Source organism: Pinus tabuliformis, chromosome 9 (genome assembly GCF_031772625.1).
Source record: "Pinus tabuliformis cultivar Carrire ecotype Pingquan chromosome 9, CPIR1, whole genome shotgun sequence".
Taxonomy (NCBI): domain Eukaryota; kingdom Viridiplantae; phylum Streptophyta; class Pinopsida; order Pinales; family Pinaceae; genus Pinus; species Pinus tabuliformis.
This window is the reverse complement of record NC_142307.1, coordinates 244,894,844-244,913,641: the sequence shown is the minus strand read 5'-3', so window position 1 is coordinate 244,913,641 and position 18,798 is coordinate 244,894,844. Positions and strand designations below refer to the sequence as shown.

General features: G+C 32.0%; 2 protein-coding genes across 2 annotated transcripts; both read right to left on the bottom strand.

Moving 5' to 3' along the window:
• Positions 1 to 17,163: 17,163 nt before the first annotated feature.
• On the bottom strand, positions 17,164 to 17,991 carry LOC149148098 (putative disease resistance protein At4g27220). Its single transcript, XM_089442070.1, has one exon. The coding sequence runs from the start codon at positions 17,989 to 17,991 to the stop codon at positions 17,164 to 17,166; it is 828 nt and encodes a 275-aa protein (XP_089298196.1).
• Positions 17,992 to 18,048: 57 nt separating this feature from the next.
• On the bottom strand, positions 18,049 to 18,471 carry LOC149148097 (putative disease resistance protein At5g63020). Its single transcript, XM_089442069.1, has one exon. The coding sequence runs from the start codon at positions 18,469 to 18,471 to the stop codon at positions 18,049 to 18,051; it is 423 nt and encodes a 140-aa protein (XP_089298195.1).
• Between the last annotated feature and the right edge of the window lie 327 nt (positions 18,472 to 18,798).

Sequence of the window (18,798 nt, the reverse complement as noted above, 5' to 3'; positions counted from 1 at the left end):
ATTGTTAGAGCCATTTAAACCAAAAATGAGAAAAACAAAAAAAAATTCCTGTCTAGATTTCACATCGATTGGTCATGTAAGCTCAACTACTTTGAACGGTAAGAAACAATTTAAATATTTTTATTATAAAGATATTGCATTCCGACACTATACTATTCGAGAGTTCTATAATTTAATTGTGTGGGAATTCCAAAGTGCGGAAGGCCACCCCATACATTGGTTACTTTGGCAGGAGCTTCAGAAATGCTCATGGTTGAAAACATTAATTTAATCTGCAGTCAAAGGCTCTAAATGTTTAGCTTTTTTTAAATTCTATCATTTTTTCCAAGAATATATGAGTAAAGAATTCACTAAATGACCAAAAAAATAAGATATCAAATGAATTAAGCTTACATTTGTAGCCTTATGGAGTTAAATGAATGAAAAATTCAGTCTGAAGAACAAAATTATTTAAATCTTGTTGGAAGGGTAACTGAAACCACCAATTTACCAATATTAGTTTTGGAATCCGTGAAGAGTATGCAGGAATGTGGAGAAGTTTAAATTTTGAACAACAATCCCTTAGTGAGCTATAACCCCAAGGCTTCTCAGAGCATTTCACATAAGCGAAGCATACCAGTTGAGACGACTACTAACATCATCCCATCGTTGCACAAACAACAAAGCTCCTGAATGTTTGAATTTATAATTATAACCTTGCAAATTAAAAAAAAAAATAGACGAACGAAGGTAAATATGATCAAGAATTTTCTTCTGCTCCCCCGATTTTAGTTTAATAGAATACATGATATGATGAAGCTACCACATGGTTTTGAAGTCAAATGTTCTTGCAACCACATATAAGTCATTGGCTCTATGCATAAAACATGTGAAGAGTATGCAAGAGTAGTAAGTTTAAATTTCAAACAACAATCCCTTAGTGAGCGACAACCCTAATGCTTGTCAGATCGTTTCGCAGAAGCAAAGCACACCAGTTCAGATGACTACTAACATCATCCCATCGTTGCACATACAACAAAGCTCCATATTCCATAAAAGGATGGCTCTTTAATGTTCGAAGTTATAATTAGAACCTCATAAAATAAAAACAAATAGAGGAAGGAAGGAAAATATGATCAAGAATTTGCTTCCACTCCCCCAATTTTAGTTTAACAAGATATAGGATATGATGAAGCTACCATGGGGTTTGAAGTCAAATTTTATTGCAACCACACTTCCACACTCTCGACTTCTAAACTCATATATTTAAGAAAATTTAATATTTTCATGGTCGCTAATCAAAATTAGTGAAATCTTCCAAATTAATTTAAATGTGAAGCTATGTGAAACCCAAGAATCAATGCGCGAAACTTTGCTAATTTGCTTCTGTGCGGAGGTTTGAAAGCTATGCATAAGCAAACCTTCACACACAAGAAAACTAGAAACTTACAATAAAAAAAAAAACACTTATCTTAAATTTATAATGAATCAGGGTACTATTAGCCCATGGAAGCCTTCTAATATAATTCAATGCTTCATTCCCTGCATACACAATTTCTCTAGGCAAATAGTAACAACCTAACAACGTTGTGCGGAACTGTTATACTATCTTTATTTGGGTTCACACAAATTCTGTGGAAAATCAATTGTGCTAAGCCTTATAATTCATTAGACAAGGAATATTAAAGAGCATTGCAAACTAGTATCGTTGAAAAAGTAGGTTGTTTGGTTTTATATTATGTACGCTTTCCTTGCCAATGGGCATGTTATTTTAAATTAAATACAAATTCAAATAAACTATTATCACGAAGGGTGTTTGTCAAATAAGTTATTGTTAATTTATGTTCATAGTTTAGTTAGACAATAATTTTTTCTATGGAAAAGAGCTTTCATTGTGTGGAGTTTTATCCACACTCCCTACAATGATAAAGCTTCTGCACATGAATATTAAATTTGTTTCACAACGAACAAGGGATGAACTAGGTGAGTAGTAATTAATAAATGAAATATAACGAAAATATAAAATTTCACAAAGAAGACGGTGAGCGGAAATGGTTCTCGTTTTGGGGAGTGTGAATGTGTAGAGAAAGCATGTGCGGAGGATTGCAAAAAGAATTCTCGAAAACGATGAAATGCGGACCTAGCTTGCTGCTTTAATCAATTAATTCGTAATAATTAGCAGTAGAGGTAAAGCCTATACTGCTTTGCAACTCTTACCCTTGTTATGTAGATTATTTCATTTTTATTTATATATGTATTTTATTAACATATAATATCAATATAATCAACCTATGATAATATAAACATTACGCATATAAAAAACCTATATCATATTAAATTGTAAATGGCCTATAAGTATCTATAAGTATCAGCAGTGCACTCCATCATCAAGTCATAACTTCGGAAATTTTTCTCGTCATGGCGTACTGATCTACAGAAGTTACAAACAATTGCTTCAGGGTCTATACATACATTTGTAATAGTTATAAATATTCAGAGCAATGTTGGCCTCTCGTTCTACAAATCTCGCACCACAGACCTGGGTTTACTGGATTATGTGCTCCACTTGCCAAATAATCTCTCAACACAGGGCATTGATCCTTATAATGACCCTATGCTTTGCCTTTTGTACACCATACTTATGATCTGGTCTCTTTACCTTTCTCGAGATCCTGCAATTCTAAGGTCAAATTGGCCAGTTGACTCTATATATGTTGTACTCCTCCATGAGTATCCCCAATCAGTGAAGCTTCCAGCTTCATCGCAATCTCCAATGCCTCAGATTGAGTCATGATCTTTTGTTGTGTCAAAGATAACCTAATATGTGGTAGTAGCGCGGCTATGAACCACTCTCTATGTTGTTCTAGGGGTATATTAAAGTTTACTTGACCCATCAACACCTTGAATCATTAATCCAATTCCCACACAGATTCAGTCATTGTATGCTTGATTTCCTTTAGTTCTATGATGCACTGTGATTCTGATTTCAACTTCTTGAATTCGGACACCAATGCTTTCTTAATTTCATCCAACGAAGTCGTTGGGTTGGTCACAGAGTACTTCATATACCAAGTTAGCACTCTTTCTCACATCAACGTGACGAGCTACGTCTTCTTTACATCATCACTAGTGATCTTTCTTGTTGTCCATACAACATCAACTACAAACCAGAACTGATCAGGATCCTCTGATCCCAGTCCTTTAAAAATAGACAACATAATGTCATCAGTCATTCTCCTTCTCGGGGGGCTAGGTGGAAGGGGAGGGGGTGGGGGTGTAGGGGAATTATGGGGAGGGGGGTGGGGTGTAAGGGAATTATGGGGAGGGGGATGGGGTGTAAGGGGGGGTGGATAGATGGGGAATCCCAAGGACGCTTTGATTCTTCTCAACTCCTAACTTCGAGGCGCCTTCAGGACAAGTGGGGGAATGTCGCAGGGTTGTAGGGTTACTTCTTTCTTCTTCACTCTCATATCCTCCTAACAAGGGGCTATAGTAAATCTCAATAAAATTATTCAGATATGTTCTGTATCATTTTCCACTTCGCGTAGACCCTGGTTCAGGCTTATTTCTTCTTCGTCCAAACATTAATCTAATTGCATTCACAGAATCCCCTTTTCACACAATAACATCTGAATCCAGAGATTAAAATATCTTAAAAACTTACTTGTGGTCCTTTGAAAAATATTTTTTCAACTTCAATATAGGACACGATCGCATCTATCACGAACTCAGTGATAAATCCTCCCAAAATGCTATCAATCCAAAAATCAACAGCCCTAGAGATAATGTTATTGGCATTCTTGAGTCGTCGTATCAATTTTGGATTCCACTCCTTAGGCTCATCATTCTTGAAACAAGTCTTATGCTCGATTAACTTAGATACCCACTTGTACAATTCAATGTCGAGCGAACCAAATAATATCTCATATTGCTCTTTGAAGATATACTTCTACAACCAGTCTTCAACTAATAATCGAGGGATTTTGTTCTCTTTTTCCGAAAATTCTCTTTCTTTTTATTCAACCCACTCTTGGATTTCTTTCTTCGAAAGACACCAAAACATATCTCTTAAGCAGATCTTGGTCCCGACAACGAAACCATTTGTTGGTTTAAGAGGGCTTGACCCAAGTACAGTGTGTATTGCGCACCAATAAAACCCTCAACCACTAGCCCTTTCAGCAGTGACCTGCAAGCAGATCACAGTCTCACCCGAAGCGGTTATGGGAGGTTGCATAACCAGGTTTCTGCAGACAGAGGGATATGCATGTTTTTGCATCCGTGTGTTCACTTATGTCTTATATCTTTCTACAACTTAGCGTACATGTCAAATAACTTTGCACTGATGATTAATCTTATGGATTGATACTTAATGCATAGACATAATAGAAAACAGTATAACATGTATTATTTCGCATAATTTATTAAAAAGCATGCATAACCATATCAATAACAATAAAGAATCAACACAGAAAGATACACAATACTTTGCCAAAACTTCTTCTTTATTAATAAGGATCTTCAAGACATGCTCTTCCCTGACCTACACACCCAGCTGTAGGTGGTCTGTGCACTCAACTATAGACTCTTCAAGGCCTCCATGCACTCAGTTGCGGATCCTTCCCCAAAAATACATACTACAGATACAAAGACTCAATTCACTTATGATCTTCCCATGACATTATTCCTATTTGACAAAGTATTACATCTCCTTATATAGGTTTCGATACTTCAAAACAATGGTTGACATATTATGGATTCGACAAAACAATGACTAAAATCCAATACCCGTTACAAAATAAGGGGCTTTGACCTGCCCCAAACCCCCTAAAACACCACGTGATGAATATAACTTCCTCGGCTCTGCGTTCTCCACTCCTTAAAATGTGGAGTTTTTATCCTAAAGCTTAGAACAAGTTGGGTTGTGCCCAACACTTTTCATATGATTGACATGAGAAAATGGAAAAACTAATAGGTGTGACAGTAAGAATAGTAGAAGAAAATAGTTTAAGATTGATCGCAATGAAGATTGTTTATAATTGACTATATTCTTATTATTCACATTTTCTATCATTCAACATTGTAACATTGTCACTTTGCACTCAAAATTTTTATTTCATCATTTTTCATCAATCAAGTTACTAACAATCTCTCTCATCTCAAAAAACTGAGGTAACTAAGAAAATTTAAAATTAAATTGGCCAAATTAATCTTAGACATATTTAGCATATTTAAAATGGTCAAAATAATTAAATGTTCAACAAATTTTGTATGACCGCACATGACTGAAACCAACCTAGATACATCTTAACCTAGGATCTATTAAGCTCCAAGAGGGATCAAATATCTCTAGGTGCAAATATTTCCTCAAATTTTGCACTAAAAAAAGAGGTTTGCACCACAAGAGTTTTGGTCACTCTCAGCGCTTGATAGATCCGGGGTTAAGATGGATCTAGGTTGGTTTACATATTTTATGAAAAGATGGGCTATCTCGACATCTTCATAGAAAATATGCCCCAAGAATATTTTTATTTTGAATGAGGCCATAAAGATTGTCCCATTTACATCCATAAATATTCTTCTTGTATACAATTGCTTGCAAAAATAACTAATCATAGTATCCTTAATGTTAACTATTTGAGAAAATAAAAACAATACCATATTATAAATCATTAAAACTATAAAAAAAACATTAAACCCACACTGCTTGAAACACAAATCATAAACCATACCACTTAAGTTAAATTCCTTTAACTATGATTTAAATAAACTTAAGAATATAAAATCATCAATATTTTAAATTATAATATAAAAATTATTTAAATAAATAAAAATTATATTTTCAAATATTTATTTATTTACATTAATAAAAATAAAATAATACTTCACTTTATTAAAATTCAAAAAATTTCATGATTATTTTAATATATCAAAATCACAAATCTAATTAAAAATGTCTTATCCCTGGTTAAATTTAAAAAATTATTAAATATAAACATTTTCTTTATATTTTTGCATATAAAGATTTGAACCATATTTCCTTTCCAAATATTAATTACTGAGACATTATGTATTAAATAAATTCCTATTTACAAATAACACATCTAAATACATTCTATATTAAATAAATTCCTATTTATAAACAACACGTCTAAATACAAATGGGTTCTTTATATTATTTATAAACAACACGTCTAAATACAGATGGGTTCTATATTTTGGATACGGAAGATTTAAATTCACATTAAATATCATTTCCGAATATTAATTTCTCACATTTTAGATTAAATAAATCTTCATAGATAAACAAAATCATTTTTATTGGGTTAATAACATATTTAAAAGAACAAAATTATAAAATTTAATAAATTTCTATTTATAAATAACACATCTAAATACAAATAGATTTTTTATATTTTGGATACGGAAGATTTATATTCACATTAAATATTAATTCCTCACATTTTAGATTAAATAAATCCTCATAAATAAATAAAATCATTTTTATTGAGTTAATAAAATATTTAAAAAAATAAAATTATAAAATATTAATCAATGTACAAAAGTTAATAAAATTATAAAATATTAATCAATGTAAAAAAGTTCTCTCTAAGCTTTTTGAGTATTAGGAATAAAATCTTAAATCAAAATAGATAATTTGTTTCTTTAGGTCCGATAGACCATTATTTGGTTTGAGCGGACGTTAACCACCAGCATCATCATCATCAAGAAGTAATATGATTTATATATAAAATAATTAAAATATTTTATTAAATTAAAATAAAAAAATTAAAATAAAAATAATATAAAATATAATATTTAAAATATTTATTAAAAAAAATTGATGAAAAAGTAAAAATGATTTTTTTAACCAACTTTTTCCTTGATAACATTAGGGATTTATTATTTTATGTTTTATTATTTTTATTATTATTTATTATTATTTAATATTACTTATTTTATTTTATTTAATTAATTTTCCCTTTTATTTTTATTTTAATTTTGTTTATTTATTAATTTTAATATTACTTTTTTCCAATTAGCTTTTAACTTTGATAATACTTAGAAATCAGCGCCCATTTCAATTAATTATATATATATTTTATATATTACCTTAAGGTCTTTTATATAACTAATTTTCCATTTAAATTCTAATCTAATTATTTTTAACTAATTTTCTAACTAACGTAACATCTTTTGATATTCTTTATTAATTTCCATAAAAATAAACTAACCATTAAATTATGATTGAATAAAAATACTCGTCAACCTATTATTATGATTTTAAGTATAAAAAATATTTATATATATGTATAATACCAATATTAATTATTAAATAATTTAAATAAATAAATAAATTTTCTTTTCAAATCAACCATTGAAATTCAATGATTAATCCTAACTTTTAATAACCTAATATTATTATATATATTATATATATATATATATATATATTCCTTTTTAAAACCAACCATTTTACCTAATTTAACTTATTTCCATAGAAAAATAATAATAAAATAATTATATTATTAAATTAATAAATTATAATTTGACCTGGCTTCTAAGGTCAAAATTAGCCGTTAATCAATCTAGCCGTTGGAGACTCTGCCCAGGCTATTTATCATGCTAATCTGGATCTGTTTCTTCAACTTGTCCTGACGATGAACCACACTAGTTGGTTCGAAACGCGTCGACAAATGATACTCCATGTGATTTTCGCTGAAAAATCTTTCACAAACATTAGGGATCATTGTAAAAATGGAATATATGGCGGGTCAGAAATAATTTCACTATAATAATAATTCTTATCCAAGAGTTGAAGTTTGGGCATTGTACCCTCTGTCTACACAACATCATTTGATGATGACGAGCTTGATATACTCTCTAACACGGGCATCTCCACGATCTCTAAGTGCATTTTCATTCATTGATTTATTGCGATGTTGTCAAAAGAAGATTTGAGATCCCCCATGTGGATGTGGTCATGAGAAGGTTTATCTTGTACTGACACTTTGAATTATGTGGTAGTGAGTTTCTTTGATGGCGCAATTGATATTTAACTCTTCTTCATTGTCAAGCTGCTTCTCATGTATGCATCTCGAAAGAAACTTCGTTCTTCATTGTTTTGAAGAATGAATAGCTTGATGATTAAAGCCTATATGTCGACCTTTGACAATGAAGGATTAGGATAAAACACATGATAGCACAAGAGCAACCCATATTGACAAGAAGTAAGCCAACGTTCATTGTATCTTTCCCAAACTCCAAAGGTCAATTTCATTTTGAAAATTTTAAAATAATTGAGAATAAGATTTGTTGATGTGCCAAACCCTGCCAAACTAGATTCGGCCATGGCACCTTACCTATGATCAATTCCTTCTCATGCTTGGCACTCGCAGTAGTAGTAATGAGTCTCATCCCCTCCAAGGGCAACATTGATCGCCAATTAGCAACAATGATTCCAACAATAATCACCCACATTAATGTATTGCTTATAAACCAATAACAATAATCACAACAGAAGCGAGTGTGCCAAGTGAGCGTGCCAAGATGATTTTGGAGGTCCATTACAACTGGGTCGTAGGACACTCTAGTGTGGAGAAGACTATGGCAGTACTATAGAAGTATTTTCTTGGCCAAAAGTCAAACTTGATGTTGGAAAATATATCAAATCTTGCACTGCTTGTGTCATCGCCAAACTAACCATTAAGAAGCAAGGTTTGTACACTCATTTTCCTACTCCTACCCGGCCTTGGTAATCCACCTCCATGGACTATATGGATAGTCTTCCTTCTACCAAGCATGGTAATTACTATCATGTGTTTGTGGTCATTGATAGATTCTCTAAGATGGCGATATTGGTTGTTTAGTAGAATAATATTAGAACAAAATCCATTGCTAACCTCTACTTCAAATGAGTATGGGTACGTTTTGGGATCCCGTAAACCATTATATCAGATCATGATAGCAGGTTTCTAAGCACATTTTGTTCGAACCTATGTTCATTGTTGTACACCAAACGCACCAAGTCAACTGCATTCCACCCCTAAACTGATGGCCAGGCAGAGGTCGTCAACAAGATGATAATACACATATTATGCATGTACAAATCTAAGCATCCATGAACATGGGATGAGAGTCTCCCCTATGTGTAACACAGCTACAACAAAGCTCTCCATAACTCAACTGGACACAACCCTTTCATGTGGGCCTGAGATTTCAACTATTGTGTCCCATTGATGTTGCAATGCCTCTTGCAACTACACAGACAAAATTTGCACATGTCCAAATCGAAGCTAACAAGCCCATCAAGTTTATTGAATGCATTTAACATATCCACCAGCAGGTTCATGATATCCTAGGTGAAGCCAATACTAAGTAGAAAAATGTCATGATCAACATCGAGTGCCACATAAGTTTCAAATGGGTGACAAGGTTTGGTTACATTTACAAAAGGAACACCTTTTTGAAGTTGTCGGAAGCTTTGACCGCTCTAATATGGGCCTTACACCATCACCAAGGTTGTGGGTGACAACGCTTTTGAGCTAAGTATCCCCCTATTCTTTGGCATGCACCTAATATTCAATGTGGACCTCCTTTGACCATAGTTTCCACCATTGTTGGACACATCAGATATTGTTGAGCAGCTGACACCAACAAAGCTCAACCCAAATTGCATTGAAAAGACCACAAATGAGGAGATCATGGAAACGCAAATTAAGAGCAATCGCTAATACAGGATTCAATGGTATCGAGTCGTCAAATACAGCGAGCTCCTTAACCAAGGGAAGTGGTTAACTAGGGACCAAGTTCAAAAGAATTTCCCTCACCTTATGGAGGCACTCAATGTAATGGGGACCTTTGCTTCCTGAGGGGGAGGACTGGTACAAGTGGATATTGGTGGCCACCATCCTATTTTACTTTGATCCCCAACACTATTTTCTATTAATTCGTATTTTTTAGCATACTTTCCTATTTTGGTAGTTTTCTATTTTTGATAGTTTTCTAGTCCTAAACTTACAGAGCCATTTTAAGGCCCTAAACAACTTTTTTTGGGGAAACGAATATTCGATCAATGCTTGCAATCAAAAGTTGTTTGTCTTGGATAGAAATTTGTAATTGGATATCATGCATGCCAAACAAAGAATGTATGTCAAAGTTACAACCCCCGGGAAGTTGATGTTGCAACTAACCCCATCTGGGCCTCTACCTTTTGGTGTTTCATCTCCTAGGTTTAGGTTTTTTGATGTTTAGGGTTTCTCATTGTTTCTTCATGATGAAAATGTCACTGAGCCTCATTGTAACACAGTTTAGAACACATGTATTCATCACATTTCTTCTCATAGATAAGCTACCATTGCCTGAGCTAGTTTGTTTTAATTCTGCATGTAAACAATTTCTAATATTTTCTATTTATTAATTGAAGTTCACTTTCTCTGTGTTTTTTTTTTTTAATCTATATTTCATTTCATTCCTTCAATGTATCTAAGTGTTTATGTTTTAATTTGTATTTCATTTTGTCCCTTTCATAAATCCAAATCATCTTCCATCTTCTTAATAATGTTGTTTGTAACTTTCAAAAAGGTTATATTCATACACTATCTTCTTCTATGGAAAATGACAATTAAATTCACTGCCAATGTGGATGGGAATAGATAAACTAGAAATGGAGCAAGGGTGCCTTTTCAGAGAACTAAGGGCTTTGTTACAATGTGTAAAATATCTAAAATTTCTACATATTTACCTTCTCATATGATGTATTATGCTCATTGCTTAATAACATTCAAGTATTGGTTCAAATTCATTAACAAACCACCTTGATATTCCCTCGTGTAGAGTTATTGTAGGTTACTTATATATCCTACTAATAATAGGGGGAATTAGTTCTTGAGTATCCTAATGAAATGTTAACTATGAGAAAAGTCAGTGAACAAGGATTGTCTATCTTAAATACAATTATAATTTACTTATACTATTGGTATAGTTATATATTATTCAAAGGTATTAACATTTAAAAAAGTAATATAACAAGCTATTCATACCATCTTTTTGGATGCAAAATATCATTTCAATGTGGATCATCCTCTTGTTTCTCAAAAAGAGCACTTGGTAGTTGATGGCTTAAAAATGTCAAATGTTGGTCATTTCGTTACCACTTGTCATTTAGCCAAAAGCGCATTGTTCTATTCAAAAGAAATTTAAGGCAATAAATATTGTTATAAATAAAGGAAAGAAAATGTAGAAGACAAACAATAGAAAACATGGGAGGTGAATTATAAATGGTGTTGTGATAAATGATTATCTAATCATCTGTGACATTTATGTGAAGATAAGTGAAATGTAATCAATATGTTCTTTTGTTGGTAGCTTTGAAGGAAGCTTAATAATATACAAGGTTTATACAAAAAAAAATTAAAAGAAAAAAATTAAGATAAGGCAATATGTAGGTCATTGCATTGAATTTGGCGAACAATTTACATTATTATTACAAGTATATCTAACAAACTAGAGTTCCTGCGATTGATCCAACAACTTTCAAATTCCTTTTTTGAGCAAAAGGATGTAGATAAATCTCATTAACATAGGTATATCTCCTTATTTAATGGAGCTTAAAAATTATTTGAAGCTTTGGTTTTTATATCCAACTTAATATTGATAAATTAGTATAGTTTCATAATTATTTTTTAACTTTTAGAATATGTGTTGTAAAATTAATCTATCTTCAATTGTTTCCTACCACTCTGATATAGCCATAACATGATACAAATAGTGAAAAATAAGGCACAAGGCACATTATTTTCACCTTTGAAAGACTTCGCTTCAAATTTCTCAAAAAGCCACTTCTTTAATGATCAATTTGAATGCCTCACTTCATTCATTGAAATTATTTACATATTTTATGAAAAGATGGGCTATCTTGACATATTCATAGTAAATATGTCCCAAGAGTTTTTGTATTTTGAATGAGGCCATAAAGATTGTCCCATTTAGATGCTTAAATATTCTTCTTTTATACAATTGCTTGTATAAAATAACTAATCATATTCTTCTTAATGTTAATTGTTTGAGAAAAGAAAAACAATACCATACCTATAAATCATTAAAACTATGTAATAAAGTATATAGAATCTTCATAGACGTATTCTTATAAGTAGTGGGAACCTAAGCTGGTTTATTATCATCTCTATTACGAACTTGGAAAATGAAATAAGAAAATACTAGAAATACGTTGGAAAATGAAATAAGAAAGCACTAGCAATACATTTAGATTTTAAAGTGAATTGCCACAAAGGTTGGCATGTCTCTAGACACTTGAACACACTACTTGGAACACAAATCATGAATCATACAACTAAAGCTAAATTCCTTTAACTATTATTTAAATAAAATTAAAAATATAAAATTATTAACATTTTAAATTATAATTAAAAATGAATATTAATTATTACTATATTATTAAAAACTATTAAATAAGTAAAAACTATATTTTCAAATATTTATTTGTTTGCATTAATAAAAAAAAAAAAAATTATTAAAATTAAAATTTTTATCATTATTTTAATCTATTAAAATCACATATATAATTAATGTTTTTTTTTGTTAAATCTTAAAAAATATTAAATATAAACCGGTTATTCATATTTTTACATTTTTGCATATAAAAGTTTGAATCCAATTTCTTTTCCAAATATTATTACTCTCACATTTTATATAAAGTAAACTCTTATAGGTAAATAACACATTAGATTTTTTATATTTTGGATGCAATGTGGAAAATATAAATTTATATTAAATTTCATTGTCAAATTAAATTCCTCACTTTCCCTATTAAATAAATTCTCATTCATAAATAAATAAATAATTATTGAGTTAATAACATATTTAAAAATAGAAATTTCCCTATTAAATAAATTCTCATTCATAAATAAATAAATAATTATTGAGTTAATAACATATTTAAAAATAGAATTTTTTTTTGTAAAATATTAACTATGCTAAAAAAATTGATAAAAATAATATGATTTATATATAAAATAATTAAACTATTTTATCAAGTTATAAAATAAAATGTAATCTATATTTATATATAATATTTAGAATATTTAATAAAAAATTTAAATAAACAATAAAAGCTATTTTTTTAATAACCTTTTTCTTTAATAACATTAGGGATCATTGAAAAAATGGAATATATTTTAGACCAGAAATAAATTGATTGTAATAATAATTTTTTCGACATTCTCATATTTTCTTTAATTCTATCTATATTCTACAATAATTCGACCTTTTCTTCTAGGCATAATTTTATGTTATGATCTACCTAAATGGATCTTTCCCATACATCAACGTCAATTTCTATGTTTTTAAATTTGAGAGCTTCTTGATTCCTACCGACAATCTCTTGAGTGCCGGGCAACCTTGTATCAGCAAGAATTGAAGCTTGGGCATTGTACCCTCCATCCACACAACATTCGATGATGATGAGGAGCTTGATATACTCTCTGACACCGGCATGTTCCGTATCTCCAAGCGCTCCAATATCAAAAATCCACCAACGCTTCCCCTAATCCCTAACTCCCTCACTTTATTTAACACCTATAATTTCAATACCCTCAAATTTGGCAATCTCTCCAATGGTGGAAGCTCTTCCAGTTGGTCACAACTGATCAACCACAGGTGCTCCAATCATTCAAAGTCACAAATACAATTGGGCAAACTTATCCCTTGATATCTGAAGAGACCAAATGTTTGCAGGTTCTTCATGTTTTGCATGTCCGGGGGAAGATCCTCCATTACCTCAAGCTCATTCCTATCAAATTGCAATACCAAATGCTTCATCTGCAACCAAGTTCCCATTGGACCCACTTTTATTCCCCACCTTTTTCCGTCTACTATATTTCCTACTTTGACATGTACACTGAGCTCCATCAAATTTGGAAAATTTGTAAAATCCTTCAAAGTGCACATACCACTCTCAGCTTCATCCATGCCCAGCACAGCCTTTCCCATTAACAAGAAAATCCTAGCTTATTCAATGACGTAAGTTGAGAGATCCCACATGGAATCCCCACTAACCTCTCACAATAATCTAGATCTAACTGCTTGAGATTTTTCAACTCTCCTATTGTACATGGCAACGATTTTAGCTCTCGACAGTGTCGAAGATGCACAAATTGCAATCGAGAAAGATTGCATACCTCAGCGGGAAAAGTACTGATGTTGGTGCCATTCAACCCCAGAAACTCAAGCTGTTTGAGTTGCCACATCGACTCTGGCAACGATGTTATATTGGTGTCGCTAAGATCCAAAACCCTTAGAGAGGGGAGATTGAGTAAGAAGCCATTTGGAACTTCTCTTAAACCCTTATTTTGGGCTAAGATCAAAGTTCCAAGTGTTGGACATCTGAAATCTGTGGGCAGAAATGCAGTATCATTATAATAGCGAATTGCTATTCTCTTGCAATCGTCCATCACTTGTTCTGCAGGAAACTGGTCCAGCTTTTGACTTGTTCTAAATAAACATTTCTCTTCCTTTTCACCAATATGGAGCGCCATATCACGAAGAATGTCATGAACTTTTATCCACTTCTTTTGGCCAATAACAGTATCATTGCTAACATGCTCAAACAAGCAACGTTCTACTAAAAGATTTACATACCTACCTCCTACTACCATTAATTGGCTTTTGTCTGTGCTACTAACCAATCCCTCCCCTATCCACATCTCCATTAATTTCTCCACTCGAATGCTTTCATCTTCGACGAAGAAAACACTAGCAATACATGTAGATGTCAATAACAGTATCATTGCTAACATGCTCAAACAAGCAACGTTCTACTAAAAGATTTACATACCTGCCTCCTACTACCATTAATTGGCTTTTGTCTGTGCTACTAACCAATCCCTCCCCTATCCACATCTCCACCAATTGCTCCACTCGAATGCTTTCATCTTCGACGAAGAAAACACTAGCAATACATGTAGATGTCAAAGAGAATTGCCACAAATGCAATACACTACATGGAACACAAATCATGAACCATACCACTTGAGCTAAATTCCTTTGACTATTATTTAAATAAAATGAAAGATATAAAAACATCAACGTTTTAAATTATAATATAAAATAAATATAATTTTAAAATAAATATTGATTAATATATTATTATTTATAAAATCATTTAAATAAATAAAATTTCATTTTCAAATATTTATTTATTTATATTAATAAAAAAACAATACTTCACTTTATTAAAATTCAAATTTTTTCTATCATTATTTTAATGGATGAAAATCACAAATATAATCATTTTTTTTATCTCCTATTATTTAAGAAATTATTAAACATAAACATGTTTTTTCATATTTTTACATATAAAAATTTGAATCCAATTTCCTTTCCAAATATTAAGTATTCTAACATTCTATATTAAATAAATTTAAAATTCAAATTTTTTCTATCATTATTTTAATGGATGAAAATCACAAATCTAATTATTTTTTTATCTCTTATTATTTAAGAAATTATTAAATATAAACATGTTCTTTATATTTTTACATATAAAAATTTGAATCCAATTTCCTTTCCAAATATTAAGTATTCTAACATTCTATATTAAATAAATTCCTTATGTAAATAACACATCTAAATATAAATAAGTTCTTTATATTTTGAATGCAACGTGAAAAATTTAAATACACATTAAATTTTATTTCGGCATATTAATTCCTCTCTCATTTTAGATTAAATAAATGTTCATAAATAAATAAAATCATTTTTATGGAGTTAATAACCTATTAAAAAAAGGTTATAAAATATTAATTAAGATAGAAAAATTAATAAAATCATTTTTACAGAGTTGATAACATATTAAAAAAAGTTATAAAATATTAATCAAAATAGAAAAATTAATAAGAAGTAATATGATTTATGCATAAATTAATTAAACTATTTATTAAATATAAAATAAAGTGAAGAACAGAAATTAATATTAAATATAATATTTAAAATATTTATTAAAAATTTTAAATGAAAAACTTAATAGTGATTTTTTTAAAACCTTTTTCTTTAATAACATTAAGGATAATTGTGAAATGGAATATATTCCAGGCCAAAAATAAATGAGTTGTAATAATAATTATTTCTTTAATTATTCATTTACATATGACATTCTCATACTTTCTTTAATTCTAACTATTAATAACATTTATTATAGATGTTATTATTACAATAATTTGAGCTTTTCTTCCAGGCAGATTTTTATGTTATGATCTGCTTGAATGGATCTTTCCCATACACCAGCGTCAATTTCTATGTCTTTTAAATTTGAAAGCTTCTCGATTCCTATCGGCAATCTCTTGAGTACGCTGCCATACTGTATATTGAAGAGTTGAAGCTTGGGCATTGTACCATCCGTCCACGCAACATTTGATGATGAGGAGGAGCATGATATATTCTCTAGCATCGGCATGTTCCACATCTGCAAGCGCTCCAACATCGGGATCCACCAACGCTTCCCCTAATCCCCTCCCTCACTTTATTTAACATCTCTAATCTCAATACCCTTAAATTTGGCAACCTCTCCAACGGTGGAAGCTCTTCCAGATAGTGACAACTGAACAAGCACAACTGCTCCAGTCATCCAAAGTCACAAATACACTTGGGAAAACTTATCCCTTCATAACTGAAGAGACCAAACGTTTGCAGGTTCTTCATGTTTTGCATGTCCGGGGAAAGATCCTCCATTACCTCATGCTCATTCCTATCAAATTGCAATACCAAATGCTTCATATGCAACCAAGTTCCCATTGGACCCACTTTTATTCCCCACCTTTTTCCGTCTATTGTCTTTCCCGCTTTGACATATATACGAAGCTTCTTCAAATTTGTAAAATCCTTCAAACTGCACATACCACTCTCACCTTCGTCCATGCCCAGCACAACCTTTCCCATCAACAAGCCTAGCTTATTCAATGACGTAAGTTGAGAGATCCCACGTGGAATCCCCGCTAATCTCTCACACTCATTTAGATCTAAATGCTTGATATTTTTCAGCTCTCTTATTGTACATGGCAACGATTTTAGCCGTCGACAGTCTCGAAGATGCAAAAATTGCAATCGAGAAAGATTGCATACCTAAGCAGGCAGAGTACTAATTTTGGTGCCATTCAACCCCATAAACTCAAGCTATTTGAGTTGCCACATCGACTCTGGCAACGATGTTATATTGGTGTCGCTAAGATCCAAAACCCTTAGAGAGGGGAGATTGAGTAAGAAGCCATTTGGGACTTCTCTTAAACCCTCATTTTGCCTTAAGATCAAATTTCCAAGTGTTTCTAGACATCTGAAAGCTATGGGCAGAAATGCAGTATCATTATAATAGCGAATTGCTATTCTCTTGCAATCGTCCATCACTTGTTCTGCAGGAAACCGGTCCAACTTTTGACTTGTTCTAAATAAACATTTCTCTTCCTTTTCACCAATATGGAGCACCATATCATGAAGAATGTCATGAACTTTTATCCACTTCTTTTGGCCAATAACATTATCATTGCTAACATGCTCAAACAAGCAATGTTCTACTAAAAGATTTACATACATGCCTCCTACTACCATTAATTGGCTTTTGTCTATGCTACTAACCAATCCCTCCCCTATCCACATCTCCACCAATTGCTCCACCTCAATCTCTGCGTCTTCGGCAAAGGCACCACAATATAGAAAACAGTTATGTAAGTTACGATCGTAACTCCATTTGAGTCGCCCATAGAGATCTTCATCAATGCCACTGTACAACTTTAGAAAATCAGGATCTACATTTTTCATTTGAGTTAGAGCAAAACTCCACTCATCAGCATAAGTATTACCCTTCATTGCTGCTGCGACAACATTTATCGCCAACGGTAGACCTTTACACTCTTCTGCAATTTCTCTAGCAATATCCTCTACAATTTTTGTAGGAGCATGGCCTGCATTGAAGGCAACTCTACCAAACAATCCCCATCCTTCTTCCATGGATAGGGGTTTTATCTATATGGAGTAGTCATCATTTGCCCCCATTTTTCGAATCACTTATTTGCTGCGGGTAGAGATTACCACTCTACTACCTTTATCATTTCCCAAGGGGATTCCCAGTTCTTCTTCCAGGTGGATTTGATTCCAAACATTGTCAAGAATGAGCAGAAATCTCTTCTCCTTAAGATAATTAGAAAGTTCCCTCTTTCGCATGTTAAGAACAGTTGAACTACTCTCAGCATTAGAACTGCCCATCCCCAGGTTTAAACTGATTTCTTTCGCTATAACACTCTGCAACTCCTGAATGTTAAACTTTTCTGAAACAGTTAACCAAATCACGTTTTCAAACACATTACCTTTCTTGTGGGTGTTAAAGGCCATTCTCAGCAACATTTTCTTGCCAATGCCACCCATGCCAATGATGCCTATTAATCGAAATTGATTATCTTCCGCATCTTCAAGCCTTTTATTCAGCCACATCTCCGCTTCTTTTATCCCAGAGCCCACAAAGCCAAACTCCGATACTAGCTGAAGTAAAGCCCCTGCTTCCAGTGGCTCAGAAGAAACAATCCCTTAAGTAGAACTTCTAGTTGAAATAGAATTTTCAAGATTGTTGCGGCGCTCAATGATATTTAATTTGCATTCTCTAATTTTTCCACACAATCTGGGCTTGCAGAAGCGGAAATCTAAGCAACCTTTCCGTTGTTGGGAGCGTTGTATGATGCTCTCCGCATCTTGCAAGGAAAGTTGGAGCCTTTCCAACCCATCATTCAAAGGGGGAGGGATAATTTGCTGATGTTGAAATTG